Consider the following 21,451-nt stretch of genomic DNA (forward strand, 5'->3'; position numbering starts at 1 on the left):
GTATGTATCACGGTGCATGGGATAGTCCTGACGGACTACTTGCATGATTTATAATAAGATCATTTAATTACTGACTATTATGACGGTTCAATCCAGAGAAGCTTGGATGGAAGCTAGGGTGACCAGTCATCCCTGGATGTGACAGTTCCAAAATGTAAAGATGAAGAGCCTCCGGGACAGCATTTGTCCGACACAGACACAGTGCAATCTTACAGTTTAGCTCCAGTCAAACCATAAGCATATCTGTTTAATAGCACATCATAGAACCGCCCCTGCCACATTATTTTGCAATGTCTTACACTCAGTAGTCTTCAAATGAGGATTAATGAATTGCTACTCCCCTAATGCACGCACCTTATAAAACCACATACACTTTTGACTTAAATGTACTGAATATGAATTCTGAGTTCTTCTTCCGAAGTTCCGACATGTAACTTTACCCATTGCTGTCAAAGTCATGTGACGTCTGTGTCTCGCGATGTGCTCACTTTGCCTCTGTTACCTTTGACCCCTGAACTCTGAAGGCTGGTTTGTACATCAGACAATATAGGGTTAATATACTGTGACCGGTCACCGGTGGTGTATTCCTAAATCTGAAGGGACTGGAATGCCACTGAATTATTTTCTTAAACAAGAAATGATCATACAAATTCACTTTTTATTTAGATACTGAACTTCTAATAACACTTAATAATAGTTAATGCATTTCTCCTCCACCTTTATTTACGTGTCTGTGTGTCAGTGGCTTTGGTTGTGTTTGTGTCCACAGTCGTAGTTGATGCGGGGTTGCAGTGAATTATTTCTTACTTATCTCTAACCGCTGCCTTCTCTAATAAACAGGACTGAATTAAATTAGCAGTCTTTAAGACCTTTCCTACATTGTGAATTTTTTGAAATTGAAACTATCAAGCTGACCGAATGGGCGATCCCTGGTAAGTGTACCTGGCATTCAAATAAGCTCACTTACACAACACAAGGGTCATGAATCCCATTATAACCCTGACTGGTCTGCCAGTAAGCCAGTCTTTGTCACCGGACACGGCTCTCCCGTTGTTTTCTGAGCAGGTCAACCGTTCTTACCACTCAGTAACGGAACAGGTGACACAAATGAACTGCAGCTGTTCTCAAACCTGAAACTCTTTCAGTGACTACACAGATCATTTCAGACCAAGAGATAAATAAATAAAGAATAATGGATAATGGCAGGGGCGTGAATTCCATTATAGCCCTGTAACACACCACAGTAATATCATTATCCCTTCAACAGAGACAGGCACACAGCGCTCTGGAGAGCTGCCAAATGGGCTTGTCCACATTATCCCTAGACACGCACACTCATACACTCACTCGTACACACGCACACACACACACACACACACACACACACTCACTCATACACTAACTCGTATACACGCACACATACACACACACATGCACGCAGTGACAGAGACACACACACTCATACACTCACTCATATACACACACTCTCACACGCACAGATACACATGCACGCACTGACACAGACACACACACTCATTGCAAGCAGCTGGATCAGGTTCCTAATATCCTATTTTTAAATCTTTAATTAGCACTGGACTGTAGCCTGTGTTCCACTTCGCGTTATCCCCCCCCCCCCCCCCCTTCGATTACGCGGCATATCCATTTCCCCTTTCTCTTCATTTAACAGTTCAAGATCAATAAAACGCTGTTGTTTCTAATGGTAGGTTTTTAAGCGTTTGAAATCGATTTTAAACTTTTTTTTTTTTTTTACAGGACGTTGTTTAAATGTAATTTGCCCAACTCTAAACAACAGAGAGAGAGAGAGAGAGAGAGAGAGAGAGAGAGAGAGAGAGAGACAGAGAGAGAGAGAGGGGGGGGAGAGGGAGAGGGAGAGGGGGAGAGGGAGAGAGGGAGAGGGAGGTAGAGAGAGAGAGGGGGGGAGAGGGAGAGGGAGAGGGGGAGGGACGGAGGGAGGGACGGAGGGAGGGACGCGACGCGAGAGGGACCGGCACTGGCAGCCCAACCCTATTCCTTCATTTCCTGTCGGTGCTTCGCTGTATGAAACAGTCCTGTCGAATGTTAGGATTAGCGGATTGAGACTGAGAGCAACACACTGACCGGGCGCTGTACTTCAATAAGAAAAGAGCTATCGTCCATTTCAATATAGGTATGTACCCTTAAATGTATTGTGTTATTCTGGGCTACATTTTGTAATTGCTTTGGGTGCTATAAATAATAGATGAACGAAAACAAAATGCGTTAGCCCATATATACAGCCTATAATATATATATATATATATATATATATATATATATATATATATATATATATAGAAAACGACCTAATGACTTGACGATTGATCTATTTATTCGGTTTGTACTGTTTTCTTTGAAATAATAATAATAATAATAATAATTATTATTATTATTATTGTTATTATTATTATTATTATTATTATTATTATTATTATTATTATTATTATTATTATACGTTCGTGGTGTTAGTCAGACTGTATCACACATATTGTTTATTTTAGCTGCATATCGCCAATTTCTTATGTTAATGCGCGTCACCAGTTTATTTACCAAATCAACGTCGTTCATATTTTTAACTGCATGAACTGTTGTTGTGCCCGGTGATGCACAATTGTTTTCCCTGAAGTTGTAATTTAACCTCGATGTAGAATTGTTTAGAATATATATATATATATATATATATATATATATATATATATATATATATAGATAGATAGATAGAGAGATAGAGAGATGTCCTATGTTATGCACTCTGTCACAAGCATAGCGTATTATTTTATAGGTATGTATAGTATGGCTACGTCATTCCTGTGTACAACTCCACCCGTTAAGGTACCGCTCCCCTTTATCGCTGTTTCCTATTATACATACGACTTGAAATATCACATTAAAAATATCACATTACAGATAAGAGCTGTTATAAAATACAATAAAGTCAGTGGTAAATGGGAGCAAATTCAAATAAGAGAAAATAAAAAAGAAAAATACAGTAAATAATTTGTTTGAGAGCGATTTCGATTAAGACAATGTCGACCCAGGGGACTTTTTTCACCTGAAAAAAGAAACAAGGACCAGGTGTCACAAATGGAGATTAGATAAAGGGGCATTTAGAACAGAAAATAGGAGGCACTTTTTTGTATACAGAGAATTGTGAGGTTCTGGAACCAACTCTCCAGTAATGTTGTTGAAGCTGACACCCTGGGATCCTTCAAGAAGCTGCTTGATGAGATTCTGGGATCAATAAGCTACTAACAACCAAACGAGCAAGATGGGCTGAATGGCCTCCTCTCGTTTGTAAACTTTCTTATGTTATTAAGAGCAGTTAAACTTATAGTAAAGGTATTTGCTTATTGTTATTTATGTATTTATTTGACAGGGACAACGTACCATTTTCTTTTTTTACATTTATGATGTCATAAGATGCACCCAGATTTAGCTATGAGCTCATTTTTAGTGGCAGCCAGTGCCCTGTATGTATGTATGTATGTATGTATGTATGTATGTATGTATGTATGTATGTATGTATGTATGGATGTATGTATGTATGTATGTATATATGTATGTATGAATTTAATAGGTGAGGGAGATTTAGCTTCAGGTTTAGCTTACAAAATGAATATTTATTTTGCAAGTAACAGATTTATTTTTCCAGATTTATTTTTTCAGATTTACTCGCTGACGACAAAGATTTAACTTATTTTAAATGCTGAAAGATCGGGTATTTCGGATGTATCTGTAAGCTAAATTTTGGATGCCAAGGAGGGCCGGCTTGGGGCCTACACCCTTTAGGGGGTCCCGCGCTCAACCGGACTGCCGTGAGATTTAATTTGTTTGTTACGTGCATGCAAAACGCTCAGGGGTGCAGATTTGGGGTACCCCAAATAGCACCAACAACATTAAATTCTGGCACCAGTAGTGTTTTTTAAATTGTTTTTTAGTCCTTAGCAGTCATAGGTGATGATAGATTCTCATTGGGTCTGGACTGCGCACATGACCCACCCACACTCCTCCACACACACACAGGAGAGACGGTGCGTGTCGTGTGGGAAAGTGATTACAAACATGTCGCATAGCACTTTGCCACAGTTATCAATACATCTTTGTTCAAAAAGGTACGTGGGCAATAGTAGACTTAACAGGTAACAATACACAGTAAAATAATGTTTCGTGTTTGCAAGCCTTTGCTAGTTTCTAAACACATTCTGTTTATTAAAAAACGCTGATGCTTTGGTTAGATGCATTTAATCAATTGTTTATGTTAAAACCAAATTAGTTGTTGCAGCTAATGAAAATCGAATCCATCAATACAATTCAATGCAGCTGAATTCACTAGCTGTGGTTTCGGTAATATGTGGAATGTTTTGGGCAACTCGGATCTGCAGTCTAGGTTTCTTAATATAGCAGTTTGGTGTTAAGAGATTATATATATCGGTCCCGCGCAAACAGCTGACTGGAGGAGCCAAACACAAATCACAGTGCAGCCAACACAGACTCCTCTCTCATACAGCTGCACTGTGCACGTGACACCCCAGGCAGTGTGCCAGCACTGCCTAGACACGAAACACGCTTCCACTCACAGACTCACGTAGCGTGACACACACAAACGGCAGGGAAGACAGGACAGCACACACACACACACACACACACACACTGTACAGCAATACACAGAAATTCTGCTATTTACAAGAAAAGTAATAGCCTCAGTCCCCCCGCAAGTTCAGTGTACTGCGAGACCCGACACTACAATATATAGATATGTATATATATATATAAAGTTTGAGAAAAAGGAAAACTGCTGCGTACCAAAATGATCATATATATACAGTGGCTCTCAAAAGTATTCACCCCCCTTGGACTTTTCCACATTTTATTGTGTTACAACATCAAATCAAAATGGATTTAATTAGGAGTTTTTGCCACTGATCAACACAAAAAATAAAATCTACAAATTGTTCTAAATTAATTACAAATATAAAACAGAAAATAATTGATTGCATAAGTATTCACCCCCTTTGCTATGACACACCTAAATAAGCTCCGGTGCAACCAATTGCCTCCAGAAGTCACATAATTAGTTGAATGGAGTCCACCTGTGTGCAATTAAGGTGTTTCACATGATTTCAGGTTAAATACACCTGTCTCTGGGAGGTCCCACAGTTGGTTAGTACATTTCCTAACAAAAACTACATCATAAAGACGAAGGAACATTCAAAGCAAATCCGGAATAAGGTTCTTCAAAAGCACCAATCAGGGGTAGGATATAAGAACATTTCCAAGGCATTGAATATTCCCCGGAGCACAGTAAAGTCCATTATTAAGAAACAGAGAGAATATGGCAAAACTGTGAATCTATCTAGAACAGGCCGTCCTCAAAAACTGAGTATCCGGGCGAGAAGGGCACTAGTCAGGGAGGCCACCAGGAGGCCTATGGCAACTCTAAAGGATTTACAGTCTTCCACAGCTGAGCTGGGAGGCACTGTGCATACAGCAACAATAGCCCAGGTGCTTCACAAAACAGGCCTTTATGGGAGAGTGGTAAAAAGAAAGCCATTGTTAAAAAAACTCACATCAAATCTCGGCTAGAGTTTGCCAGAAGGCATGTGGGAGACTCTGAGACCAAGTGGAAGAAGATTCTATGGTCTGATGAGACCAAAATAGAGCTTTTTGGCCTCAATGCTAAGCGCTATGTTTGGCGCAAGCCTAACACCGCACATCATCCTGAGAACACTATCCCTACCGTGAAGCATGGTGGTGGCAGCATCATGCTATGGGGATGCTTCTCTGCGTCAGGGCCTGGAAAGCTTGTGAAGATAGTGGGCAAAATGGATGCAGCAAAGTACAGAGAAATCCTGGAGGAAAAACTGCTGAAGTATGCAAGAGACCTGGGACTTGGGAGAAGATTCATCTTCCAGCAGGACAATGACCCCAAACATACAGCCAAAGCCACACTGGAGTGGCTTTAAAACAAAAAGGTCAATGTCCTGGAGTGGCCCAGTCAAAGCCCGGACCTCAATCCAATTGAGAATATGTGGAAAGAGTTGAAAATTGCTGTTCACCAAAGGTCCCCATCCAACTTGACGGAGCTTGAGCAATTTTGCAAATAATAGGCAAATAATCTCACAGCGCCGTGGAGGAATTTTGGCCCACTCCTCCATGCAGCACTGCTTCAGCTCAGTGACATTTGTGCTCGTTTCAGGTCCTGCCACAACATCTCAATGGGGTTTAGGTCTGGACTTTGACTAGGCCATTCCAAAACTTTAAATTTCAACCATTCTGATGTAGACTTGCTTGTGTGTTTCGGATCATTGTCTTGCTGCATGACCCAGCTGCGCTTCAGCTTCAGCTCACGGACAGATGGCCTGACATTCTCCTGTAGAATTCTCTCATACAGAGCAGAATTCATGGTTCCTTCAATGATGGCAAGGCATCCAGGTCCTGATGCAGCAAAGCATCCCCAAACCATGACACTACCACCCCCATGCTTGACCGTTGGTATGAGGTTCTTACTGTGGAACTGTGTTTGATTTTAGCCAGACATAACGGGGCCCATGTCGGCCAAAAAGTTCCACTCTTGACTCATCTGTCTATAGAACATTGTGTGTGTGTGTGTGTGCGTGTGTGTATATATATATATATATATATATATATATATATATATATATATATATATATATATATATATATATATATATATATATATATTATATATATAAATCATATTTAAACATGAACAATGTGCATCTTTTACAAGAACTGATTGCTTAGATTGTTTCACCTGAAATCCATGCATGTTCTGTTAACCCTTTTCCCCCCTGAAAGGTGCAGAAATACCTGCAAGTGCATTAGTGCACACCAGCAATACAAAATACCAAATGCAGTTGATTCATGTGTCTATTGATTGATTGACTGATTGATTCCTACAGAATGCATTCACCTTAATTTGTTATGTAAAGAGGATTTGTAATATAATTTTCTTTATTCAATTCCAAAAGTTTTCAAAAAAGTTACAATTTTGAGAATATAGATCAGTACCTGATGTATTATTAATAATTCGAATTTCAAAGGTATTCATGTACCTGTTCCCTGACCCTGTAAGGTTCTCTTCTTTTTCCTCTTGCAGTGTGCTGTGGTGAGGGCTGCCCCTACAGTATTGCCAGCATGGCAAGCAGCAGAGCCTCCCTCTATCGCCTCGCCCTCCTGGCACTGCTCGTGGGGCTTCTGCCTCACGCCGCCTTCACCAAAAAGGGAAGCGGATCCAAATCCAGCGGGGGATCCAAGTCCAAGGGGTCAGGCGGGACCAGCAGCAAGACCCCCGGCAACACAGGACAGGGGGCTGGATCTAACTACCCTAACACTGGACAGGGCAAACCTAACACTGGAGGAGGCTACCCTAACACTGGAGGAGGCTACCCTAACACTGGAGGAGGCTACCCTAACACTGGACAGGGCAAACCTAACACTGGAGGAGGTTACCCTAACACTGGAGGAGGTTACCCTAACACTGGAGGAGGTTACCCTAACACTGGAGGGGGCTACCCTAACCCTGGAGGAGGTTACCCTAACCCTGGAGGAGGTTACCCTAACACTGGAGGAGGTTACCCTAACACTGGAGGGGGCTACCCTAACACTGGAGGGGGCTACCCCAACACTGGAGGGGGTTACCCTAACACTGGAGGAGGCTACCCTAACACTGGAGGAGGCTACCCTAACACTGGAGCGGGCTACCCTAACACTGGAGGGGGATACCCTAACCCTGGAGGAGGCTACCCTAACACTGGAGCGGGCTACCCTAACACTGGAGGAGGCTACCCTAACCCTGGAGGAGGCTACTCTAACCCTGGAGGGGGCTACCCTAACCCTGGAGGAGGTTACCCTAACACTGGAGCGGGCTACCCTAACACTGGAGCGGGCTACCCTAACACTGGAGGGGGCTACCCCAACACTGGAGGACGCTACCCTAATACTGGAGGAGGCTACCCTAACACAGGAGGAAGCTACCCCAACACTGGAGGGGGCTACCCTAACACTGGAGGAGGCTACCCTAACACTGGAGGGGGCTACCCCAACACTGGAGGAGGCTACCCAAACACTGGAGGAGGCACTCCAAAAATCTACGGGCCAGGCTATAACAGCCACAACCAGGGCAGGGCTCCCTGGAACGGTGGCGGCGGCTCTTCCTTCTCTCAGTCAGTGGCAGGTCAGGGCTTCAAGCCCTCCCACAAGTCCAAGGGGTTCGGCAAGAAGGCGGCGCTGGCAGCGGGGCTAGGGGTGGCCACGGGCATGGCGATGGGGTACGGGCTGAGCCGGACGAGGTTCCCAGGCTCGTTCCCAGGCTCGTTCCCAGGTGTCTACAGGGGCCCCAGGCTGGAGATCGACTTCAACAGCGAGGAGGAAGAGCGCTACTACAACTACTACATGTGGAAGCGCTACGTGGCCACCCCTTTTGGTGGAGACAGCGGGACGCTGATGCATTACTACTTCCGGCAGCCGGCGCAGACTTACGAGATGTTTCGGGATCGGTGCTTGAAGAGAAACGACCTGCTGCCCGGAAAGGAGACTGACCGAGCTGTTCAGAGCCCAGCCGGTACCGATGAAGACGTTCCGCGCAGCAATATTAACACCACTGCCACAGATAACAGCAAAAACACCATGGACATCCTCCCCAGCAGAAACAACAGCGCTGTTGATGCCACCAGTAACCCCCCTGTAAGCGTGAGCCCTGGAAACATTAACGTCACGGAAACTGAAGCAAAAAACAGCACCGGAAACGCTACCGTGAATAATACCGCGAGCGAAGCAGCAAGCGCAACCCGGCCGGCTCAGGGAGACAAAGACGATGACGACGTGGTCGGCGTGATGGACATCGGCAATCCGGAAATGATCGAGCAGATGAAGCTGTACCGCTGCATCGAGCTCTACGTGGATTACACGCACCAGTACCTCACGAAACGCACCGAGACCCACAGGAGGATCCCCCAGTCGAAAGGAGCGGCCAGGCTCACCGGCTCCCTCCTGCTGCTCGTCAGCACTCTGCTACTGCAGTGACTCAGCGGGTCCAGCCTTCGAATCCAGTCTGGGTGTCAGTCCCTTAGTTAACCCTGCTCCCCTGCAGCACGTCGGAAATTGCAGCTCGTCAGAGCTTTGTATCGCTTGCGCGTTTGAATTCTCTTCCCTTCTGACTACATGTAAATCCCAGTTACAGACTTGTGTGTGGACAGCTTTCAAACAGTGAAGCACTGTATTCTCTTTATATAACTTTATATATATATATATATATATATATATATATATATATATATGATGTGTAGCAGCATTTATGCGGTCCCGTGGCGCTTTGTAAAAAAAAAAAAAATGTATGGTCCAGATTTATCTGTGCCCATTTGACCTCACACTTATTAAAGATGTAATAACAGGCTTATTGCCGTACTTGGCATTAATGTAACTACTGTAGCTGCCTGGATTGAGCTCTCCACAGAAATCAGGTGCTGACAACACAGTGAGGCTCAATATATACCATTCCAAGTGTGTGTCATACACAGAGCTCAAGAGAACGCACACTCTGACCGTGATTACAGGCAGCCGCCCAACACAGAACCTGTTGTGGTTTCGACTTTTAGAATGCTTTGCGTTTAGAAGAAGTGTAGTTGCTGTGAATAGGATCCAATGGGGAGTAATTATATAGAGCATTAACTATAGGCAGTGACGTCACAGTGTCATTACACACACCGACATGGTAGTAATAACACTGTAAACTTCATCAAGCTCTATGGGAGATCACAACTCTCCATATACAATAATGAAATTACTGTATTTGTGCCCTGTGATCTACACTGCTGTGCGGGGAATGAATCAAGCCCTGGTTATTAACTCTTTCATATTTACAAAACCAACGTATCGTAGATGTGATTGTAACTTCTAGACACACCAAAAAGTCATACTGTGTGCATGTGTGTGTGTGTGTGTGTGTCTACACCTGTATGTCTATTTAGCACCTTGACCTTATATTTATGGAAATATATACATTTGCATTATGAAACAATCTGCATCTTAACCTTGAATGTGGAATTATTGGACTCGACTTGCTGGGTTTGACTTATATTACCATGTGGAGTTTTGGTATTGTTATTTTTTATTTTCTTAACTCCTATTGCACAGCAGTTTAAGCCAGTCCGGGTTTTTCATTCTGTGGGCTTGTTAACAATACATTGTACCAAAATAAGCTCTGGAATATAGGGAAGCTAGTATAGTATACTATAGTATAGTATAGTGGAATGGAAATAAGACTCCCGTTGCACAGCAGTTTGATCCATTCCTGGTTTTATTATGAGTTTAATAAGACACACCTCAGCTTGTTACCTATACAGTTGGGCTAATCGAGTTCTTCGTAAAACCTGGAATGGGCGAACTGCCATGTAATAGGAGTCTTATAGTAGTATAGCATTCGTCCGCTATAGCTCAGTACCTCAAACTATATATTAGAATATGAAACGCATGTATTTTGAAACACGCATTCTGCTTTACCTATATACGTGAGTGAAAGTTCCAGTGGGGCGATTCCATGAAAATGGTTTGTTTGTTACACTAAATATTTTAGATGGTGATCATGGATCTGTACTAATCCAGTGAAGTTTGATCCTCAAAACGTCTGGCCACATGTAAAAATGTTAACGGGAGAGCTCAGCAGCAGAAGCAGTTTTAATTTGGGTGGAAACCAGCTATATCTTAGCTCTAGAATACACTAGTCTTATTGTCACTCTCTGTCTGTTCTGTTTCTGTCCATTTTTACTGCATGCAATTTAATAGTCCCTCCAGGAAAAAAAAACATGTGATTCTGCAATCGCAGAATTATTTTTTTTTCATTTACAGATTTTATAATTGACTGCAAAAAAAAAAAAAGAGAGTTTATACATCAGGTACAGTAATGCTGCTGGGTGGTGTCAGTGTTGCGAGTGTGAGGAGGAGAGGGGGCTGGATATTGTGTCGGTGATTGGGAGGTTCATGAGACTGTCCTTAACCTACAAATACAGAGCAGAATTACACACCCCTGCAAAACAAGGGCGAGCAGCAGTCCACGTCTGCATGCATTTTACGGATTTGTTACTAAACTAAGTTTTTGGGTTTTTTTTCTTGCATGTGATAAACACAAATTCTAATAAAGCACTCCTTCGTATAGCCTTGATTTTCCTCGTTGCAGATTTTAATGCTGCTGATTTCCGGGGAGACTAATGTCCCTTATAAAAGTTTCCTATGTAAAAGCATAACTCAATCAGTGTAATCAAGCATAGTGTGGTAAAGAATAGGGAAGCATTGTAAAGAATAGCAAGGTAAAGCATATTAATAAGCATAGCAAACCAGGGTACGCTGTGGTAAAAGTATTTATAACGTGGTAAATGTTTATAAGGGGTGTAGAAGGTTAGCATAGTTCTCATCCACATTTCTCAGCATTGATTTGGGAAAAGTCCTAACCCTTGTGCTGGTGAAAGTCAAACCCAGTCTTTCTTTGATGTGGGTAATTGTGAATGTACATTTTTTACTTGAACTTCAAATTCTGTTATAAACATTAATAAAGTCTTGTGAAGCCTACAGCCCAGTCCTTGCTTTACCTTATCTGTCACCTTTGACTTCTGAACTTTTTCTCAATAAACTCCGGGTCAAATTTCTCCCTGAACAAACAGCAGGGATGGAAATAAGACTCCTGTTGCCCAGCAGTTTCGCCTGTTCCAGGTTTTACTATGAGCTTGATTAGCCGCAGTCTGTATAGGTAACAAGCTCAGGTGTGTCTTATTAAACTCAGAGTAAAACCAGGAATGGATCAACTGCTATGCAGTGGGAGTCTTATTTCCACCCCTGAACACACCCATTATTCTTTAACCCTTTCAGTTGTTATCTTTGTGCCGTTTGTTAACATAAGCTGTCGGAAGTCACGTTGGAACCTCACAGGACTCCTAGCTCCCAGTCTCAGGTCATGTAGAAATACATGTGTCCTGTTCTCATGTATACTCAAAAAAGGAGTTTCTGCTTCAGCTCGACAAAAATAATTCAGGACTGAAAGAGTTAAAGTGAGCGTACAGGTCTCTTAAACACAACCACCTTCTTCTCTATCAGACTCCAAGCAAAAGCACTTTGATCCAGTGAGTGCAGCTGGCCAATTAATTGTGTCCTTTTTAAAGGAGCAGACCTCCTCCTAACAAAAACAGTACAACTGCATTCCTGTGCAACACTACACTGTGTCCACCAGGTGGAGCAACGAGTCAGCCAAACAAGGACAACTGTGGGCCAATGCATCTTTAATTATAACAACAGCGATGACTGTTTTTCCACCTCCCCAATTCTATACAAGCAATTCCAACACTGATCTTGAAAGGCAAAACTGGGTTATGAAATTAATAATTCACAACCTCAGATTGAGGAATAGGATAAATAATTAATACATGCAAGAGCAAACTGGTTTAAAAAAATAATGAGTTTCTGCCTGGGGGAGCAGGGAATTGGAGCACAGGCTTCAAGAGGCTAAAAGCAAAATTTCATAAATCTAATCTCGTCACTTGTATTCATTACATAGGTCTCAAACGTGCAGTTCGCAAGGTCTCAAACGTGGTATCGCAAACAGGCATTTATATTTTAAAATGTGATGTCTGGCACTACACTGGCCAGGGAATCTCTCACACTCGCACATCCTAGGTCAGTCCAGCTCAGCCGTGTCTTCAGGGTCATGTTACTGACTGTAAAACATGTCAGTCATTAGGGGAAGCAGCTGGTTGGCTAAGGACAGGAAAGCAGTCACTGATAGGGGAGGGGACAATTTCACTCTCCAGGTTACCACGAAAGTGCAAGGCTGTTGAAAGTAGAGCTGCCATCTGTCCCTGTTTTTCCTGAATAGTCCCGGTTTTGAGGAAGGCATCCCGGGAATTCAATATACCTTCCCGGGACACTAAACACCAGGATCATAAACTGAGCACTAGTTAGATACATCAGGATGCAATATTACTGTAAGACTACTATATTAGTAATGGCTTTATTAGCATGACAGGAGTGATCCAGTGTTGCCAAAGCATTTCAACACACGTTACATAAAATAAAATATTATTATTATTATTATTATTATTTATTTCTTAGCAGACGCCCTTATCCAGGGCGACTTACAATTGTTACAAGATATCACATTATTTTTACATACAATTACCCATTTATACAGTTGGGTTTTTACTGGAGCAATCTAGGTAAAGTACCTTGCTCAAGGGTACAGCAGCAGTGTCCCCCACCTGGGACTGAACCCACGACCCTCCGGTCAAGAGTCCAGAGCCCTAACCACTACTCCACACTGTTTCCTATTGGATGAATAGAGAATTTCTAAAGAGAGTTTAAACTTTTAACAACGCTTCTTCCATTCGGAGGTCCTGTTTTTTGTACCTCAGAGGTGACAGCCCTATCTGAAAGCAAGGCCTGCACACAGCGATTGCATCACCCTAGTGTTGTTTCAGATATCATACAGCCTTGTAAGAACATTCCTTAAAAACTGCATATTTGACACACAGATAGTGAATGCATGTGCAAGACTCACCTGTTTAGACGGTGCTTGTAGGTCTCTCGATCTGCTTCTTCTACGGTGCACTGGGCCGACCCCAGCACCACGTTACTGGATCCTTAGCTGATGTTTTAATCTTAATTTACTGCCTCTTATCTTGGACTGTATTTCAGTAGTATAATATAGTAAACTGCACTGCATTTAAATATTGTTTTGCATTGTAACCTCTATCGCCTTGGATAAAGGCAATAAATAAATACATAAATAATAATAATAATGATGAATGGAGTTACTTTGTTAGCTGTCATCATGCTCATGCTGGTTAAGTGATACCCAGCAGGTATATACAACCTGCATGGGCTTACAGCAATTAGAATGCTGGCTTTCGTGAACCAGTATCACCAGCAATGACCAGCAATGACCAGATGAAAACCAGCTTGCTCACCCCCCCCCCCCCACACACACACACCCACACCCCTACACACTCACCCCACCACACACACACACCCCTACACAAACACACACACACACACACACACACACACACACACCCCTACACACACACACACACACACACACACACACTCGTATATTGCTGGTTATGCGACAGGGCGAAGTCCCTGTGAATTTAAATGGACTTCAAGACGAAAAGAAATGTAAAAAAATACACAAAATAAATAAGATAAAAAGCTGCCTTGTAAACATGCCCCCTCTTCCATCTCAGTGGGAGGTCTCCATGGCAACGTGCTGGATAAGAACAATGTCTTTTGCGTTGCTAAGCAACCCCTTGTCTTGGGGTTTTGCTTGGCACAGTCTGGATGGAGACGCGCTGGCTCTGTGAATCCAAACCGGTCGAGACAATGCAGTGCTGTGCTGAATGACAGAGATTGAGATTGTGTAATGATGGCCTTGTAATACAGTGCTCCCTCCATCATTTACAAGTTCATTTAATTCCCTTTCAGCTCATGCTGACATTGTCCTATATTTGACTGTTTTATCAGGGCCTTTCACCAATTCACTGTTTTTTGGATGAGAGCGCCAGCTAATTCAATACAGTCTAGTGTAGAGAACTCAGTGCTGTACTGGAGATCTGAGAGCCAGCTAATTCAATACAGTCTAGTGTAGAGAACTCAGTGATGCACTGGGGATCTGAGAGCCAGCTAATTCAATACAGTCTAGTATAGAGAACTCAGTGCTGTACTGGGGATCTGAGAGTCAGCTAATTCAATACAGTCTAGTGTAGAGAACTCAGTGCTGTACTGGAGATCTGAGAGCCAGCTAATTCAATACAGTCTAGTGTAGAGAACTCAGTGATGCACTGGGGATCTGAGAGCCAGCTAATTCAATACAGTCTAGTATAGAGAACTCAGTGCTGTACTGGGGATCTGAGAGTCAGCTAATTCAATACAGTCTAGTATAGAGAACTCAGTGCTGTACTGGGGATCTGAGAGCCAGCTAATTCAATACAGTCTAGTATAGGGAACTCAGTGCTGTACTGGGGATCTGAGAGCCAGCTAATTCAATACAGTCTAGTTAGAGAACTCAGTGCTGTACTGGAGATCTGAGAGCCAGTTAATTCAATACAGTCTAGTATAGAGAACTCAGTGCTGTACTGGAGATCTGAGAGCCAGTTAATTCAATACAGTCTAGTATAGAGAACTCAGTGATGTACTGGAGATCTGAGAGCAGCTAATTCAATACAGTCTAGTATAGAGAACTCAGTGCTGTACTGGGGATCTGAGAGCCAGCTAATTCAATACAGTCTAGTGTAGAGAACTCAGTGCTGTACTGGGGATCTGAGAGCCAGCTAATTCAATACAGTCTAGTATAGAGAACTCAGTGCTGTACTGGGGATCTGAGAGCCAGCTAATGCTGATTCATGATTTTGCACAGCATTATTAACAATAATGTGTCTCTGTCATAGACATTTTCCCCTTTGCATGTCATCCTCCATGTCATCCTCACTGTTCACAGATCCGATTAGAGCGAGCCTGGCTTATGGATGACTGTACAGGTCACTGCATACAGACAGGAGGGATTAGGGACTCTGTGTCTTTACAGCATGGCTTTGCAGGCATGTAAACAGAACCTTCTAAAAGTTCCCCACAGTAAAAGCCTGATAAACTGCAATAAAGCCCACTGAAAGCATGATGAAGAATAATAAGCATTGTAAAGAATTGCAAGGTATGCTAAAGCATACTCATAAACATGGCAAACCAGGGTAAACTGTGGTAAATGCATAGTATAAGCATGGTAAAAACTGCAAAAAATACTGTGGTAAACTGCAACGTTAAACAGCATCCGTCAGACCTCTGTTAAAATAATATATAGAAAAATTAAACCGGTGACACAAAATCGGTTCTCGTGTTTTCCAGCTGACTAATTAATAGCTCAATGTTGAGTGTGAATTATTTATGAATATATTAATAAATATGGAAACATAAGCACATAGCGCTGAACATGAATCTTATTAACGGTTAATATTTTAACGGTTTATTTTTTGTTAGGAATTGGTAGAGTGTGATCTTTTAACAATTCTAGTTATAGAATTTATAGAAGTATAAATGGAGGGAGCACCCTTTCTCTTAGAGGGTGAGGGAGGGAGGGAGCAGTTCAGTCTCTATGCCTCAAGCCTGCCCTGGACTGGAGGGAGCCCCCTTTCTCTTAGGGGGTGAGGTAGGGAGGGAGCAGTTCAGTCTCTATGCCTCAAGCCTGCCCTGGACTGGAGGGAGCCCCCTTTCTCTTAGGGGGTGAGGGAGGGAGGGAGCAGTTCAGTCTCTATGCCTCAAGCCTGCCCTGGACTGGAGGGAGCCCCCTTTCTCTTAGGGGGTGAGGTAGGGAGGGAGCAGTTCAGTCTCTATGCCTCTAGCTTGCCCTGGACTGGAGGGAGCCCCCTTTCTCTTAGGGGGTGAGGGAGGGAGGGAGCAGTTCAGTCTCTATGCCTCTAGCTTGCCCTGGACTGGAGGGTTGAAATAATTTCAATAACATTTTGAGAATTTTAAAGAACATTCTACAACACATACTGTAACATCAAACATATTTTATTTTTCATTTCAATACTTATAATATAGCCGTGTTGAACAGCAGAACAAATTGCAGAATTCATACAAATGTGTACAAAAGAAATTGTAACAAAATACAGTGTCAATAGTAAACCAGACAACTGACACACGCTTTCCCATCCCTAAATTCAAAGAGCACAATATGTATACACAAAAGATTTATATGGAAAACTTCTCATGGCCCTGAACTTCAATGCAGCACTGGCAGTGCAATGCAACTGTACTGAGGGCAATGCTGGGAGATCTGTTGCTATCTTTGATTAACCCTTTCATGCATGACATATTGAAAATAGCTTTAAAAAATGTGGACACATACTACAAACTTATTTCTATGGGGAAATAATGACATCCTCATATGAGGCGACCATGCATTTGCGTCTCCCCTGTGTCCCCATATAAAGACTAAAAGAAAGTTTTCTTTATCCATCCCCATATGAGGTGCATGAAAGGGTTAAAAAAGAAAGTACTGTCCAGACTATGGTTTACTGTAGTATACAGCAGTACATACTAAATGAAATTATAGGAAATTATCCTTAGAGTGAAACTCGCAATCCAATTGTCTTACGCAGGGAGACAGCATGAACAAAAACAGTTGGTGCTGTTGCCCACAAAATCAGTCGATAGCTCCTTCTGACCCCACCTCACAACAAACTAAATAGAGGACCAGCCCCAGCACCATCGATATCTCTGGATTAGGGTTACTGTAGGATTCCTGTACACTGGGACAGTTCAGGCTTTTTAACTCACACCGCAATGCATTCTGGTAAATGTAGTCCTGCTTCTCTAACAGTAAAGAAACAAGTAGAAGGTACCCGAGACAGGTGAAACGTACCAGACTGCATTGGAAAGCATTGTCCCAGTGTACAGGATTATACGGTAACCCTGCTCTGGAGGGGGTTAGTGTCTTATTGCTGGTGTCGGGAGCTGCATGTCCACCTTTGCCTCGCCATGTTTTACATAATCTTCAGTTTTGAACAGTACCAGCAGCGGGCCGACTAATCTGATGAACAGGAGCGACCACGCTGTTGCTGTTAAGAGCGCAAGTTTTTTGGAAAGCTTTTTTTTATTGTACAAGATATGCATATAGAGTTCTTCTTTGCAACATACAGGTCATTGTTTGCAAACTGTATAATAATGTTGCCTGTCAGACCAAAAGGTCCTATAGCCTGTACAATGATGCTAGTTCAATCCAATATAAATCAATCAGATCAATGAATATGATAAAAACCGACGTGCCTCCGTGTATAAAATGAAACCTGATCCTCAAGTCAGAGAAAGTGACAGGCACTGGATCGCTTAGCCCTTATAAGATGCAGCCATTGCATTTACAACTGCAGCGAGTGGGGGAGCGCACGCTACATCTGTCCTTGCCTTCTGGGCACTGTGCTTCATCAGGAAGCAGGCATTGCTGGTTCACCAGTTGGTTTACATTGCCTAGCTGCAGGCACGTGGATACTCTTTCTTTCTGTACCTGTCATGTGATCTAAACAGACAGACTCTTGTTACTACCTGCAGCAGCAGGAGGTTATGAATACCAAGCTCTGTTCTGGCTCGGGTAAGAATCCCTTTAATCGTATCTTATTCTCTGTCTTTAAGAGACAAGATTTCCAAAACCCCCTACCTGATTGCCTGTTTCTGCCCCTATATTTAGGAATCTAAAGCACGGGGCAATCCATGTAAACATAAAACCAACATCTACACAAAATAGCGTTACTAGCTGAATCTGTAAAGAACATTTTTAAATAGTTAGATCATCAAAACTAAACTAATTTACAAGTTTTTTTTGTTTTTGTGTACTTATAATGCAAGCCTGCGTACAACTACAAAAAGAAATGAAAGCATCTGCTTGCTGGAGATGACAAGCAGCACTATTCACACAGCACAGGACAATAACACACACACACAGTCAGGATGGGGATCTCTTGAATTGAAGACCTTGCAGAGATGGAAATGAGACTCCCGTTGCATAACAGTTTGATCCATTCCTGGTTTTGCTATGGGTTTAATAAAACTCCTTCTGGGTGAAACTGCTATGCAACAGGGAGTCTTATTTCCATCACTGCCATGGCCAGTATAACCTGGCCGGGCTGGAATTGCATTGAGCCCCTCAAGCCTTCATCCAGGTCCCGAGCAGCCCCAGTGCGAGGGATCCCAGCAGGGTGATCACGCTGGCAGCGTGCTGTCCGGCCTCATTGTTGTACTGATTTTCGGACAGCATCATGGAGCGGTTTCCGTTCATGGGGTCGGGGTAGTAATCGCGCTGATTCTCCTCTGAGAAGTCGTCTCCGTACCTCTGGTGAAAGCGCGGTCTCCCCATGGACCCCAGCCCGTACCCCATTGCTGCCCCGGCAACTGCCCCAACCGCCGCCGCGCCCGCCATCTTCATGCCCTGATTGGACGAGCCGCGGTTTATGTGCTCTCCCGCTGGGGGCGGGGCCTTGGGCTTGGATCCGCCCCCGAATCGGCCTCTCAGCCCGCCTCCTCTGGATCCGCCCCTGCCGCCTCGCGATTGGACCACGGGGGTGAGCGTTGCCAGGAGCAACAGGGAGGCCCAGGTGAGAGCCAGCACGCCATGGCAACGCATTCTGGTGCACCCTGGGAAAACACAAACAAATAAAGTTTGTTTTATTTACTATACTATACTATACTATACTATACTATACTATACTATAGGCTGTATTTCTTTCAGTTATCATGCATTTCACAGTTTACATGATATGTACCCATTGCTGTGTAATATGTAGTTCCCATTTCTGAAAGATTAGTGTAAATATACATGTTTTTATCACTTAAAAATAAATACAGCAAATGCTTGTCTTATTGACACGCTGCCTGATACACTGCATTTAGGAACCTGGCAGCCAGTTTAGTTTGCTTCCGGTAAATGACTGAACACACGCTGCATAGAGCTGCACGATTTCTTTGAAATGTCTTCAACAAAAAAAGACACCAGCTGCATCAAAGATCGGAAATCTTTCTGCCAAAGATCCCTGTACATCTACATTTCACACGTCTGTTGTTATTTTGACATGTGTTTATGTTTTCATTTCGCTTGATAATTCACTGATGGTGAAAAAAGAATTAAAAAGGGGGACATAGAAAAAGGAAATATTCTACAATTTAGCATTTACTGTTTTTCGGGTAAGCATCTCAGTATTTAGTAACGTTTGTTGTAGAATAACTCAAGAGAAAATGATTTTGAATGTGACAATGAGATTATTTTTCTGCTTTAAAAAAATATTATGTTTAAATCGTGAAACATCTATTTTTAGACCGTGAAATTAGGCATTTTATACAGTGAACAAAATGCAGCCTTAACTATACAATACTATACAGAACACTCACATGATGCCAGGACACCACATGATAGCTCTTCTGTCCTCAACGTGACTTTTAAAAATAAGTAATTTACAAAACAGCACCTGTGATACTGATAGCTTTGACTATTGCATGCAGCGTTAGCACTGAATGATTGCACACAGCTCTCACAGTGGCTGTGATTTGGCGTGCTGTGGAATCATTGTTACAATATTAACCCTGCGTTTGCTGGAGATACAATTCCACAGAACCACTGAATTCAGATGAAAACAACTTTGAGCTGCAGAGAAACAAAATGACTAGAGCAACACAAAACTAATAATAATAATAATAATAATAATAATAATAATAATAATAATAATAATAATAATAATAATAATAATAGGTTAAAATTACAGCTATGGCCAAACGTTTTGCATCACCCTGTAGAATTAACAAATTTTGCTTAATAACATAAGAACATAAGAAAGTTTCCAAACGAGAGGAGGCCATTCAGCCCATCTTGCTCGTTTGGTTGTTAGTAGCTTATTGATCCCAGAATCTCATCAAGCAGCTTCTTGAAGGATCCCAGGGTGTCAGCTTCAACAACATTACTGGGGAGTTGGTTCCAGACCCTCACAATTCTCTGTGTAAAAAAGTGCCTCCTATTTTCTGTTCTGAATGCCCCTTTATCTCATCTCCATTTGTGACCCCTGGTCCTTGTTTCTTTTTTCAGGTCGAATGAAACCTGCTGATTAATGTTATGTTAACATATTGAATTACACACCGCTTTGTAGTTTTCCATATACTTAACGAAAAACTGACAAAAATTGAAAAATGTGACATTTCGAAATCTAACATGAAATACTGTACTACTACTAAACATTGTTAAATAACCCCAGGGAAATAAATAAATAAATAAAAAACACCAGTGTTTCTGGAACACACCTGAAAATAATACAAATAACGAATCCCCCCAATAACCCCCCCAAAAAAACTAACACCAAAAACGGGGGGGGGAAACCCCACTGATAAACACAAACCTGAATTACAATCCTGTGGATTTGTAGCTCACCTGGCTGGTGTGCAACCTCCTCCCAGCTGTGTTTAATAAGCCCAGCTGGCTAATGAAGTACCAGTTTCAAAAAGCATTTCTATGGAGCAGTCTTCTGAACCCCAGTAATTCAACAGAATCAAATATTCTTATTATAATAACATAGACAAGCTGATTTCATTACAAATATTGCTTTGAGAAATACGCAGAAAAGCAGGCAGCTTGCTGTCTAGTAAAACTGCCCACCCCCACTCCAAATAAACAGTCTTACCTTTGCTTGCTGGATTTGATAAATAAAGACAAAAGGCAGATTGTATTCTAGATTCAGATACAAGCCAAGACTCAGTTTATTATTCCCAGCTCCTACGCACCTTTTGTGCTGCAGCAGCTAATAGAATCCGAGGGCAGCCAATCCCGGAGCTTGCCTGTTGTTTTTCTCACACCTGCCCCTCCCCTCGCAGCCGATTGGGCGGGAGT

General features: G+C 42.5%; 2 protein-coding genes across 3 annotated transcripts; one reads left to right on the forward strand and one right to left on the reverse strand.

Moving 5' to 3' along the window:
- The first annotated feature begins 1,998 nt into the window (after positions 1-1,998).
- LOC117397885 (apomucin-like) lies at positions 1,999-11,619 on the forward strand. Its single transcript, XM_034912536.2, has 2 exons — positions 1,999-2,167; positions 7,157-11,619. The coding sequence occupies exon 2, from the start codon at positions 7,195-7,197 to the stop codon at positions 9,079-9,081; it is 1,887 nt and encodes a 628-aa protein (XP_034768427.2). The 5' UTR covers positions 1,999-2,167; positions 7,157-7,194; the 3' UTR covers positions 9,082-11,619.
- Positions 11,620-16,586: 4,967 nt separating this feature from the next.
- Positions 16,587-21,404, reverse strand: LOC117397882 (shadow of prion protein-like). 2 transcript variants are annotated; one of them, XM_033996820.3, is made up of 2 exons: positions 21,246-21,404; positions 16,587-19,218 (listed from the first exon to the last, which is right to left on the reverse strand). In XM_033996820.3, the coding sequence occupies exon 2, from the start codon at positions 19,205-19,207 to the stop codon at positions 18,731-18,733; it is 477 nt and encodes a 158-aa protein (XP_033852711.3). In that variant the 5' UTR covers positions 19,208-19,218; positions 21,246-21,404; the 3' UTR covers positions 16,587-18,730. The 2 variants fall into 2 exon arrangements, with proteins under 2 accessions (XP_033852711.3, XP_033852712.3); XM_033996821.3 differs by lacking the exon at positions 21,246-21,404 and adding an exon at positions 20,996-21,230.
- Positions 21,405-21,451: the final 47 nt, after the last annotated feature.

Source organism: Acipenser ruthenus, chromosome 37 (assembly GCF_902713425.1).
Source record: "Acipenser ruthenus chromosome 37, fAciRut3.2 maternal haplotype, whole genome shotgun sequence".
Classification (NCBI taxonomy): domain Eukaryota; kingdom Metazoa; phylum Chordata; class Actinopteri; order Acipenseriformes; family Acipenseridae; genus Acipenser; species Acipenser ruthenus.